Here is a 13,937-nt window from a genome sequence, read left to right on the forward strand (position 1 = left end):
TATGTCACGTACTTAGGCGTACCTAAAAGAACACTAAAGCAAAACAGTGACTTCATTTAGAGTGACAAACTGAGAACTCTAATGCCTTATTTTTCACTATCATAAGGACAAAACAAAAGTTGAAGTTTCATTTTTAAGTTTTGTGCTGAAATCTCTGCTTGTGAAAATATATTTCAAAATGCATTTTTTGTATTTTTGTGACATTGGCTTGAGGAATTTCCTAGAACTTCGTATGCTAGACCTATGGCACCTACAGATGACAGTGTACTTCAGTTTTATTGAGTAGAAGTTATATAGGAACCAGCAGCCGCTTTCAAAATTTATGACGTCATGGCGTTTGGTACAGGAGTCTAAAGGTGGCGGGCGTCTTCACTCGCATTTTCTTTTTACGCACGTTCTCGCTTACCAAAGGTCGTGTCGCAGTAAGAATGGTGTTTTAGGGATTATGAAATTGTACTTCACTATAACGGCAAAAATAGTTTCGCTCTTTAACGTCCATTTAAATACAGTGTCTTTCTTTTATGGCTTTTATTGAGAACAAGGTCTTTGCATGAGGTGGCGAAATGTCAGTAAACTGTGTTCTTTTGGTTGGTGTATCTTTTCCTGATTGCACTAAGAAGTGACACCTATGCACTGCGTTATTTTCCGACCTATTTTAGCTCTTCACAGTAGTCAGCCGAAGGAGCGACGATTAAGCTTCGATCAATGCTTATTTTTGTGATGGACGCACAAACTGCTATCAGTTTCCATGTCCTGGCCAGGTTTTTCAGAAATTGCCTAACATTTCCAGGTTTTCCAGGTTGGTAGACACACGCTGCACTTACATTAAGGCCCACGCTGCCTTTAGAAGTGGCCAGACTTGTAGCAGGGTCATTCCACTCCAACTGTCCCAAACATGGCATACGCCAAAATTCAATTTCTATTAAAAAAAAAACTCAGAATTTTACACACATATAGACAATAGTTTTACAGCATGTTCCCAAAATATTTTGAGGGGCAAAATTTTTTACGCATTGTACCCGTCATTTAAAATTCACAAAATGGTGGAAAAACCTGGTAAGAAAAAATATTTCTCATAAATAGATCATTTTATGCATTTGTTCATCACTTGCTTCTATGCAGTTTTCAAGTATCATGGTTTTATTATAGGTGAATTCCTTATGGTCGCTTAATATTTTTTACTTCATAATGGAACAGCAATGCAACCACGCATGGACAGAGACAGAGAAAAGAGCGTACACGAAACACAGGTGTGACGCAACTTCAGTTCAGAGTGTCAGCGCTGTGTTTCATGCACCTTTCCTTTGTCCGTGTGTGGCTGCACTGCAGTTCCATTATGAATCATGACCATCTAGCCCAAGTTTATGTTTTGTTACATTTTTCACTCCTTAGCACGTTGGCAAAACTAAGTAAATTATAGCGTTTGGGGGAATTTTCCAACAAAGATAATTATTAATAAAACAGATAAATTACTTCTGTCAAACTCTCCATAAAGTACACTATCTCCTAATAGTTTTTTTTGTTTTGCCTGTATGCAGCAGATAGGCTTTATAGTAAAATTCTGAATTTGGCAAAAACGACACTTTGGCTTATGTTGAGACATTTGTAGCACCCTCAGGTGGTTCAAGAAGAAATCGGCACAAAAGCGCATACGACTGAGAATCATAGCAACTTTATAGCAACTTTGTTTACAGCAAGTATAATCAAGGCAATTTTTCCTTTAATAAAGAAAAATTTTTCTGACATCCCACTATTGCATTATTTCGCTATGGTATCAACACAAGTCAACTGAATTTACTGCATAAGAAAGAGTGGTAGTGTGGTCATAATACATGGTTTTATGTAGTTTTTGTTAGTACTTTATCTTGTATACTACATATCAAAGTGATTAATAAACAGAGGTAAAAATATAACAATGTGATAGGCTCAGATACTGCTAATGAACTAATGAACCGCATACAGGCAAAACAAAAATGTAAGGAGATAGTACATTTTACGGAGAGTTTGACCAAAGTAATTCATGCATTTTATAAATATACGGTAATTGTTTGATGTAGAAAAATTCCCCAAAACACTACAATTTACCTAACTTCACACATGTGTTAAGGAGTGAAAGATATAAAGCCATCATGAGACTGTCGATAATAAGATGACGATGCTAAAAAATGCAAAAAAAAGCAAGTGCTGAAAGAAGGCACAAAATGGTCGATTTACAGAGACTTTTTTTTTTGGTACTTGGTTTTTCACATTTTTTTTTTTTGAAATACAAATGATGGTCACGTGCGCGAAAAATTTTTGGCGCTCAAAACATTTTGAAAAAATACTGTAGAACTAATGTCTATATGTGCATAATCTCACAATCTTTTATAGAAAATGATTTTTGATGAGCCATGATAGGGATGGTTGCCGTGGAATGACCCAGACACAATATTCTCAGGTGTTTTCAGGTCGCATGTAATTCTTCACGCACTGTACAATTAACTGAGAATGCAGCACATGAAGAGGATACTACACAACTACCTTAATTGACTGGAATGAAGATAATAAAGTATACAGAGGGGTAAAAGGGGGGGGGGGGGCAATTCTGCAGATAGGATGAAAAGCATGGCATTGTTTATGAACTCCTAAAACATCAATCTATGTGCACATTTGGCGTGCTGATGCAACATAGCATGCAAGGCAACTCCTGCATAGGCTGTAGCACTACAGTCGAACCCTGCTACAACGAAACTGATGGGGCGCAGAAAAATTTTCGTTGTAGTGAAACCGAAAAAATATAGCTGATCTGAGCTAGAAAAATAAAGGAATGTTTATTCTCAAAATTCAAAAAATGTCCGCTGCTTCCTATTCTTTCCCATCAGCGCTCCGACGTCATTTTCACCTCTGTATAGCGAGGTCATGGTGAAAAGTACGCTGAAACAACGCCTAAAACCGTTTTCGTGAACGAACCAAACCGTTGCATTAACACGTTAACACCAGCAGCTGTCCGCAGTCAAAAGTATCCGACAACACTGAGATGGAAGCATGGTATCGTAGAGCGGCGACTTTTGCATTATTCTATGCCATTCTTTTAATCAATCACTCGCAGCTAGCTGCTTTTGTTGATAATGTGGACAAACAGCTGCTCTGATTAGTTACCACACTGGCCAAGCGCAAGCATAACGATAGGCATCGGAATCAGAAAAGGCATCGTTTTGCGGTTGCACCCAGCAGCTGCGTGAAGGAAACTGTGCAACTCAGCTTCAGCTTCGGATCGTCTGCAGCTAGAAAGCAAGCCAGTGGCGAAAGCAAGGCCAGGGCAGTCTCATTGCCATCGCTATCGAGCAATGGCGGCACCCTTGCATGCTGAACAGCGGTGGTATAGCAGCGGTTTCTGGTGGTGCCAACGCGTGTTTTAGACTTCGTTGGCACATTTTCAGGCTCTAAAAATGCATCGAAATGTTAAAGATTGGTTATACTGCATAGCAATAAGTATCTGAGCCTAGAATTGCATCGTAAAATTTCGTAAAGCGGGACGATCGAAGAAAATGTGTTCATTGTGGTGACAATATGCATTGACTCTTACTACAGAATATTGTGAATTTTTCATAGTAGCGGAAATTTCGTTGAAGGGGCGTTTGTTATAGCGAAGTTCGACTGTACTAGTAGTATTGCAGGTCTAGCAACCTTGATACTGCATGAAATAAGTTAGTGTGAGCCCATGCCCACTGAATTTAACATAATGTCTAACATAATCTATATTCAGTGGGCGACATTTGATACACCTAAAATTCACAGCCCTTTCCAATAAGACCAGTCCGTACTGTTATGCCTGCGAGTCCACACCGAACGTCCATGCCTCTGAAAAGGGCAATCTGTGTCAAGGCCAGCACGCGAGCCCGCCTGACGCAAACAACTCAACGGCGTCATCATGCGGCGGTGCCTTTCTGTCGCGCACGCACAGCGAGCCTGTCGAAGCAATCGGCGCCTTCCTGTCTGGCGAGTCTGACGCAATGCGTGGCGACGTCACTCGTCCTTGGGTGCAGCCACGTGCAGCGCAGCGGCTCCAGATTCGATGAGAATGACGCGACCCAGCAGCGACCCCATTGGAGGATTCTGACCTCACGGCCAGCGGTGCTTCTGGTTGGACATTTGGTTACTCAAAGAATCCTCCCGATGCATATAAAAAAAGCCCAGCGGCGCGTCGCGAGAGTAGACCTATGTGTTAGAGAGGAGAGCTCGGCTCTTCGGGTCTCTAGGCTGTCGGCCCCAGTGCCGAATCTTTAACGCCTCTGTATATATGCTGTACATAAACCTTGTTCAACTCACCGTCGTCTCGTCCGCTCGTCTATTAGCTCTGCCCAGAAGCAGTCGCGAGCTGAGAAACCTACGCTACCAAACGGCTGGTGACCTTCCCAGCGGAGTTTGAAGCAGTGGCGCCCTTCGTAACGTCGTTGGAGGCGCGCTTCGCAACAGTGGCGGCAGCTATCGTGACAGTACACACAGCAGCTCGGCACCTAGTATGCTTACTATCTTAGTGGTACTGACAACCAATTATTATGACACCCATTTCTTCAACTGCAATCAAAAGCTGAAAAGTCCGAGTATCCACATGCACAGAGATACCGTATTTACTCGCTTAATTCTCGCACTCGCATGATTCTCGCACCCCCCACATCGCCCAACAAAAATACGACTTCTTTTTTTCCTCGAGTAATTATCGCACCCCCAAAAACTGCTGCAATGATGTCATCTGCTCGTTCCAGCCACTGATGATGATAGCGTGCACCATCTGGCGTCATCTCTTAAGCATCAAGCGTACTATTACTGCACGGAGATTCAACCAAGCCAAGCCGAAGTGGCAAGTGCGCGTTGCGGCGTGTTTTGTATGTTGTGTTGGTAATCTTGTCACGTTATGGGGCGATACTGAAGCTGCATGGCTACTTTCAAGTTGAAAGTAATAGATCATGCACTAAACAACGACAACAGGGCCGCCGGTAGGCCCTTCGGAGTTTACGAGTTTTGTGTTCGCTACTGGGGACGGCAGCTGAAAGCCACCAAGACGCGTTAGGCCTGCCGTGTGCCTAAAACTGGGATTGATCGTAAACTTTATTTCTTCAGAAGCAAACTGCGGACAATTCTATTAAATAGCCATCAGCAAAATACTGACGTCCTACACTTACCTTTTGAGGGCTCCTGTTGCGCGACGAATGCTACTGTTACGGCTGCAACACCCACGAGGTTTGCGTATGATATTCTAATTCCCGACTATTTGCTTGCACTTTTAGTGTCTCAAATAAATCTTGCCTTGTGTTGAACCAATGCTTTTAATGTTGAAGTAAGTTTTAATCAGTACTTCTCAAAGCTTGCTGTTAGTTGCTGATGTGATAATACCGATTTGCGGCCACTTCGTTTTCTTTTTTGCACTGTACGTTTTCGTGGAAAGTTTTCCCCGCGTATTTCTCGCACCCCCCAACTTTGCATCGGTTTTCTGCCAAAAAAAAGTGCGAGGATTATGAGAGTAAATACGGTAACACGGAAAATTCAACGATGGTGGAAACCTACAAGAAACATGTTGAATTTTAATAGCGGAGTCGGAGCAAGTTGGTATGGGTTCATATTGGTTCATCTGCTCCTTTTGGGGTAAGTGTGTCCCAAGTAGAGAGTCGGAGTGGATTCAGAGCAGGAGTGACTCCGAGGAGCAGGAGAAGTTGCTCCACTGAAATTGGCGGAGTGGACTCGGCATGCCTGGCCGCTGTGTGAATGCCCTTAATACATTCACCTGCTTGGGGGACCTGCCGCTGTCGCATGTTTTGCCAGTAATGGTGGACGACATGGCCTACTGGGTAAATCAATTCGTCACAGAGTGGCAGCGAACAACCGCGTACGAAGAATTCAACACAGGAATCAGCGAAATGGAATGCTACACGCGAGGTGTTCTGAGCAACTCAACCACTTCTGCTTCTAACTTGCTTCCCATACTAGCTCCGGCAGTGTGGATTGTGCTCCAATCGCAGATTTGGAGGTGTTGCTCTATAACAGAGTCGAATGCTCACTTGCAGTTTATTGGCTGCTCTCACTCTGCCATTGCAATTCAACAAAAGTAATCGTTACAGCATTTATAAGACAACATCATAGACAGGCAAACAACTGGAGCCCTGGCTTTACGAAGTAACATTTTGTCAAGCAAGCAGTTATTTTTATTGTTTTTGTTTTTTTAAGGTGTTGGATTATTTCCACAACAATATGTAAGTGCTTTCATGGTTTTCAGTCCAGCTGCTTTCATAATATACAAGTGGTAACATATTCCAGTAGTGCTGATTATGCACACTGGCACACATGCAGTTACGACACATTAGGCCTTATGCAAAATTGCTGCCATCTGTTGAAGGTTTGATGAAGCTGCCGATGCGGCATTATGTTGGAAACTTTTGTTCTTTTGTCAAGCTGTACTGTTGTTGCTGCTACAGGTGTTTGTATTTACTTTGAGCACCATCATTCACTGCATAAAAATATCTTATTACAGTGCAAGGTCCTGTCCACAAGTAGAATTTCTTAGCGACTTTCCAAAGAGATAATTATTAGGTCTAATAAAGCGGAGACAGAAAGTTAGGAGGGCAGATAAGATTAAGAAGTTTGCAGGTGTAATGTGGCAGCAGAAAGCACAGGACCTAATTGATTGGTGGAACATGGGAGAAGCCTTTGCCCTGCAGTGGGCGTAGTCAGGCTGACGATGATGATTAGGTCTAAAGAACTACCTCACAACACTGAAGATAGAAGTTTGTCACCGCGTCACATGTGAGCCTGCCGTTGCTGAGAAGGAAGCCGTGTGCAAGGTCATAAACATGGGTGTCAGCAAGGAAGCATGAAAGGGGCAGTAGCGCCGCTATAGCTAGACCAGCACCTGCCCTCGCCCAAGCTACACCAGTGCTTTCCGCCTCACCCAGCCACACATGCTTACACTTCCAAGATGAAATCCTGCTGCTACCTATAGACATAAATATTGTCTTCCTGTTGTAATTCTGGCAAATAAGGAGTTTACCTATCTGAATATCCCGGATGTAGTGCAGAATTGGGCACTGTGAGAATGTTAAAGGGACACTGAAGAGCAAAATGATTTTGCTCGTATAGTAAAGTACCATTTCGAAATCTCAAAAACACCAATCTTACCATGACACGACACTTAGTAAGCAAGAAAACGTGAAAAAAGTAAATGTGGGCGGAGACACCGCCTTGAGATTCTTGCATCATACACCTTGACATAATAGATTTGGAAGGTTTCTGCCGAGTCCTATGTAGCTTCTCATGGATAAAAACTCAGTACATTGTCATCTATATGTGCCATAGACCTAGCATACGACGTTTCAAGAAATTTTGTCAAGCCAAGTCGCAAAAATATGAAAAATAAATTTTAAAATTTTCTATGTCACATGCAGAGATTTTGACCCGAAATTTAGAATTGAAACTTCAATGTTCATTTTCTCTGCTAATAATAAACTTATGATTGAGAAAGATGTGTCATTAGAGTTCTCAAAGTGAAGTTTGTCAATCTAAACCAAGTAATCATTTCTCTTCAGTATCCTTTTAAATAAGAAAGTGATGCTGATCAATTTCAAAGCATGCTTCATATTTGGCAGGGTACATATGAATTGTGGCAGGAACATATTAACCTTCTACACCAAAAATGGCCACTACAGTGATCCAGCTTCTTTCATTTCATCCAAAATGGGGGCAGAAGCTACTTGCGTTTAGGGGGCATAGTTTAGGGGGCATAGCCATCTCTCAATAACAAATTGTACTTTCAACTGTTCGAACTCTTGCTGAAATTTTAAAGAAGTAGGCAATGGACTCGAGGGTAGCCAGCACCACCAACTACTGCCAAGACCATGAGTGGTAGCACCCGCTAAAATATTGAGGGTTGTATCTATAATCTACGCATGAATACCCAACAGAAGATTAACAAAATAGCATTGAGTAGCTCAAATGTCTTTGATATATGTGTAGGCATGTGTCTGGATCCTACCTACGACAAGTTGTTCACTTCGTCCACATTTAGTTTTGGTTATGCTAGCATTTCTATATATTTCAATTAAATAAAGCAAGTTACAGATGTGTTTTTTTTTTTCATGTCTGTTGGTTTAGCATCATTCCACTTAAGGTTAAATAATGAAAAAAAAAAAATTTCACTGAGGTCTGTTAGCCAAAACATGAATAGAATGCAAGAATCGATAACATTTACTTTTCTAGATCAGGCAGAGTGCAACTGGGAAAATATAAAGCACACTACAGGAGTGTACATACATTTGCATTAAAGCAGTTTTTTAAAATAAACAATGACCAACACACCTTTCATAATGGCGACGTGTACAGGTCGCTGCGCTTGTGCTGCTTGGGTCACCTCCCAATTGGTCGTAGACCTGCTTCCACTGCTTGCGTCCCGTGATCTGCAGCAACCATAAGATAAAAATAAAAATTACCCCAAAGCATTTAGTTTACCTTGCACACTGATAGTGAGCAAAATAGCGGTTTCCAGCCGTGATAAAATGGGTCGTGAGCTACCTATTGCAAAAAAAAAATGCAAAATTTTTGTGTCACAGCTCCTTTAGGTGAGAGTTCACCGTAATGCTTTCATTCCAACTGTTGCATCAGGACAGTTTCACTGAAGCCAGGGAGATGACAGAATTGCAGGAATGAGTGTTCGTACAGGTTTCCAAGGCAAACATTCAAGGATATTAAAGGACTTTCCAGGACCTGTCACAAGTTTTTCAAGAACTCAAAGTGGCATGCAAAGTAGCAATTTTCCCCTGTAAAGTTATAAGAAAAAATTTATCTTATTGCACTTACAAGAAAAAACTAATATTGCAATTATAACACAAACATCTAGTCTTAATTCAACATCACAACTCACAATTAAAGCTCTTAAAGCGGTTGAGATTTTTCAGCGTAGGTTTGAAGTTACTCAAGTACATTCAAATTGTCCTATGTAGCGTTATTTCACTTATATAAATAAATGTATAACTTAATGATATAACAATGAGTTGCCTGGATCACAGTAAAAACAAAAAGCTCGCAACACAATGGACTCCTACAGCAGCGGTTGAGATTTCTTTACTGTATGCTCTGTACCAAACATTCAAAACATTCAGCTTAATGTTGTTTGACTAATACAAGGATTAACAAACGTATAAGAGGCATGAACTTGACGTCATATGCGAGGAGCGGTAGCGGCGGGGTCGCCATTTTGCAGGTCCGTGCAGCAGCCGCACGCGAAAGAAGTATGCAGCACGTGCGAGAGTGTTTTTTTTTTTTTTCCCCAAATTTTGAAGAAAAATATAAGAAGCTATCAGGAAAGCACCAAGCACTGTGTTCGAGAAGCTGGAAAGCTATGTGTGCACAGATTTTGCCTTCGCAGCAGGTCTGTCTGGCTAATTCAGACCCGGCAGCAGTGGCGAGATAGGGGGAAGAAAGCCTGCTGTTGCTGCGTTTACGAGGTCGCAATGTCGATATGAAAGTGCATATTTCACTAAATGATATTATGTCATGTCTACAATACCAGTCTGCGGTTCTCCTTGAGGCACACATCAAACTTTCAATTAGCTTCACTGTTACAAGGATCAGGTCATCTGTTTTATTGCCGCCATCGCACTTAAGCTCAGTCCTTGCTTTGTCAACACATTCACAATATTCAAGGACGGGAAAAAAATACAGGACTTTCAAGGGCCTTGCAAGCGCATTTTTCTAATTCAAGGGTTTTCAAGAATTTCAAGAACCTATACACACCCTGATGAATATGTTAGCATCTCAAGCACTAGTAGTAACTTGAAGGGCGTTACTTCATGTGTGCCTCAAGGAGAACTGCAGACTGGTGTATAGACATGGAACAATATGCACAACAGTGAAAAAACTCATTTCACCAACTTGCACAAACTCTTCAAAGTGAGAGCTTGATATTATAGACATGGAAACACAATGTCCAAAAGCAAAAGTATAAACAAAATTCTTTGTGTTCAGTCTCTATGCATCGTGACATTGCATAAACACACTGCTACTAATATAAGTATGCTATGGAACATTAATCTGAACATAATTATCTGAAAAAATATTGTCTACCACTGGCTATAACTAGTGCCATATATCTATTTCACTCTAAAAAATTAAAGGGGCCCTGCAACATTTTTTGAGCATGGTCAGAAAACGCTGACGATCGGTAGTAGAGGCTCCCAACAACACCCAAGCCAAATATTATAGCCCAGCACACAGCCTGCAATTCACAATAAATTATCAAAGTCAGCTAAAAATAGATTTCTCTTCTCTCAACAAATCATGCTATAAGCCCAAAAATCACTCGTAGTAAGCCCATCTATCAGCCATAAGCAGATTTGAACATGGCATGCTCGGTTGTTACAGAGGTTGCCGTAAAAAACCGTCACTTGTCCACGCGTGCGATCGCACTGAAAAAGACATGTATTCTAAGGGAAAAAAAAAAAAGTGCTCAAGTTCACGAAGCACGAGTGCGTTTTTCGTTTGCCCCTCCCATCCCTTCCTGCTTAGCTTCCAGCACATTCGTCGGGACGAGAGAAGAGAGAATGCGATTGCAGCGTGTGACAAATCTTTTTAACTCCGCTCGTACTAGACGGCTTCTTAAAATTTTTGCGGTGTTGAATTTGTGAGGTCATACGGTTTTCAAGTCAATTATTTCCATGGTTACTCAAAAAAGTGTTTCAGGGCCCCTTTAACAGTCTTTTAGTTTTCGTAGGCACACTAGTACAACTTTCTGACGATTATAGTTCATAGAACTGGCAGAAACTCACCACCGCTTATTCAAACCAGTAAAGTCATGCTGTAAAATCCCAACCACAGAAAGAGACTTGGTAAACCAAAGGAAAAGCATGCAAAGTGCTATTGTACACTATATAAAAAAAGCCATAACAGCTTTCATGAGTACTCATGATGTTTACTGAAGGTTTCTGGCAACCAAGTCACAAAAAAGCCTTATTTTGACTGGAGGAATGATGTCTCAGAAACCCTCAATTGCAACATGGGTGCCATACCTTTTCATAACCCCCAAGCCGTTGAGAAAACTGGTAGAAATGGTAGAGGTCAACTGTGAGGTAGAAAAAAAAAGGAGTTCAATGAGCCTTGGCAAAACACAAATAACCAATCAACACTTGTAATCAAATAATCAAATGAGGCAACATAAATTGGGAAAACATGTCGCGGTGTGCATGTGGTCATGATGGTCTACTGCCGAACGTTACAGGTTCAACTTTCTTTTACAGTGGCTGCAATGGGAGCCGAAATACCAAAATGATTGTGTGCCTGGATATCAGAGAATAAAGAGCCCCTAGACATCACGACCAACCAAGAGATCCCACTCTATCACCACTCATCCTGTTGTGCCTCATTGTGCACTGTGCAGCACTGAACATTAAATCCTACTGTTTCTTTAGAAGTAGTTTCTTTAGAAATTTAGTAGTTTTAGTCTAAAGCAACTAGGTAAGCCTTCAGGCTTTTCAATAAATATTACTATCCTTCAGCACATTTCTTTTTCTTTTGAAATAGCATTTACAATATGCTGAGGAATCATTTCTAGACATTTTTTTTAAAGCTTGCATCAAATGAAAAGTATCATGAAGCAAGACACAATGGGTCTCAGGAGAAGCACATCAACGGGTCTCAAGAAAAGCAAGTGCTAATGTCTCGGAGTTTACTAAACACAGCTCTTAAACATTGGCAAGAAGTTATTGAAACAAAAAGATAACTGAAAAAATTATAGCTTATAAGCAGTGATTCTACTGCAAAACATTCCACTGTTATTGATGGTACCACAATGCACATGCATGGACTGTGTAGCTACCCCCATTCAGATTGATTGATTGATATGTGGGGTTTAACGTCCCAAAACCACCATATGATTATGAGAGATGCCGTAGTGGAGGGCTCCTGAAATTTCGACCACCAAATCTGAGCACACGGGCCTACAACATTAGCTACCCCATTCAAAAAAGCTTGTGTGGGGTCTAGTTCGAACATCCTGCAGAAAAAGGCTGCGCTGCAAAGTTCAGGACGAAAAACTGTGCCAGTCCAGTTTTTTCGTCCTCAACTTTACAGCGCAGCCTTTTCCTGTAGCTACCCCATGACTGCAAGTTATAGAACCCGTAAATACTTTAAACCATGAGATATGCTAGTGCAGTAATTGCAAAAACAACAACGTGGAATATAAGTGACATTACTGATTTTATTCACTTCTTGGGCTATGCAAAGGAAAGTGTGAGAAAGCACCAAGCTTTCTGTTTCATGAGAGCCATTACTTAAGCTCAAAGAGCAGCACGAACTACAAAATGTTTTTTAGTGAAAGAGGAGCAAGCTACAAATTATCAATACCATATTGGTACCTTTGATTATTATTATTTTTCGCAGCTGATCATAATAATAATAATTATTGGGGTTTAACGTCCCAAAACAACCATATGATTTATGAGAGACGCCGTAGTGGAGGGCTCCGAAAGTTTCGACCACCTGGGGTTATTTAACGTTCAGCCAAATCTGAGCACACGGGCCTCAAGCATTTTTGCCTCCACTGAATTTGCCACCGCCGCAGCCGGGATTCGATCCCGCGACCTGCGGGTCAGCAGCCAAGTGCCTTAGCCACTAAACCACCGTGTGGGTATTTTAATTTTTTATGATGTTTTTCCCCACAGCTCATCTGAGCTACAGTAACCCATAATCATGTTACCAAGCAAAAAAAAAAGGTGACTGTTGCTTCAAAATAGAGGAGCTGGTATGCTAGAGTGTGCAAGCCCCTATAAGTGTAAGTTAAAGACTTATGCAAAGGGTCACTAACCTGTCTGTATGCTTGCATAAACTACATTTGAGAAAGAATTTGAGCATTCATGAAGGGCTGTACAGCCACAACAGCGCTAAATATCAAACTGTTGTTTGCGTGCTAAACTACCTCATAGTCAGCTTATTCAATAAGCTACGTATAGCAGAAATTAATACAACTTTAGAATGTCATAACTACCTTCACATAACTTGTTCCTAATGCTGTTAATTGTAATTATTGACTGACATGAACACCAACATATCATGCCACTGTGCCTATCATGAAGAATCCTGTGCTATTTTCTTTCCTCGTAGATCAGACAACATTACACTGACTAGTCAACAAACCAAAGAAAATGCTACTCGATTAAATGCATTTTTATTTTATTCACATGCCTCACACACTTATGAGGCTTGTGGAAGTGAACTGCTGCCAATGAAGATTACTGTGTGATTCCACGTAAGAACGAACAAAGCATGGTTGGTCGGCCTCTTGAACTTTCTTTCAGAATTTTATATTTTGTTGCCTGATGAGTGGGAAAAAATGATCTGCAATTGGTTTTGCTAGAAAAATGTTTTTGTAGCACAGTAAATCAATAATGACGACGAGGTGGAGTGCCACGCTTACCTGCTTTGCTATTTTTTTTTATTTGGGGATGAATTACACAAAATATGTTAAAGCTACGTACCTCTCATTTCTTTAGCTTAATATATGTGTATACTTGCACTTGCAATCAAGTATATTTCGATTTTCTGCATAGTGTACATTTTTAAATAAAAATTCTCAGATTTGACTTAAAAACTTTTTTTGCCGAGTTTGCAGGCCTTTATTTCAAAAAGAGCCTATGACAGAGCGGTGAAAACTGCACAATACTTTCTCAGCATGCTTGTTTATAAAACTGCCAAAACTAATATAATCGAAAGATATGATTGCACTTAACTTCAAGAAAAGAGCATGCAAGGGAAACTTCTGATGATGATTAAAAAAAGTATTTTTAATGTTTTCTTTTATAATTGCCCCCACTAAATCTCCTGCACATCAGTTTTCACAAACAAAAAAAATATGTTGCATTATATGGTATTACTTGCAGTTACAGCCAATAAAAAAATGCCCTCGCGCAAGAACAGGCAAC

The 13,937-nt window shown here is 40.8% G+C and overlaps 1 protein-coding gene across 1 annotated transcript in view; it reads right to left on the reverse strand.

Annotated features, from left to right (window-relative positions):
- The window catches only part of LOC119175976 (AT-rich interactive domain-containing protein 5B), a 49,852-nt gene that overhangs the window by 7,993 nt on the left and 27,922 nt on the right, over nt 1-13,937 (reverse strand). Inside the window, exons 4-5 of the mRNA XM_037427065.2 lie at nt 11,031-11,083; nt 8,326-8,423 (exon numbers count right to left, since the gene is read on the reverse strand). Of these exons, the coding sequence (XP_037282962.2) occupies nt 8,326-8,423; nt 11,031-11,083 (151 nt within the window). The remainder of the gene's footprint in view (nt 1-8,325; nt 8,424-11,030; nt 11,084-13,937) is intronic.

Source organism: Rhipicephalus microplus, chromosome X (genome assembly GCF_043290135.1).
Source record: "Rhipicephalus microplus isolate Deutch F79 chromosome X, USDA_Rmic, whole genome shotgun sequence".
NCBI lineage: Eukaryota > Metazoa > Arthropoda > Arachnida > Ixodida > Ixodidae > Rhipicephalus > Rhipicephalus microplus.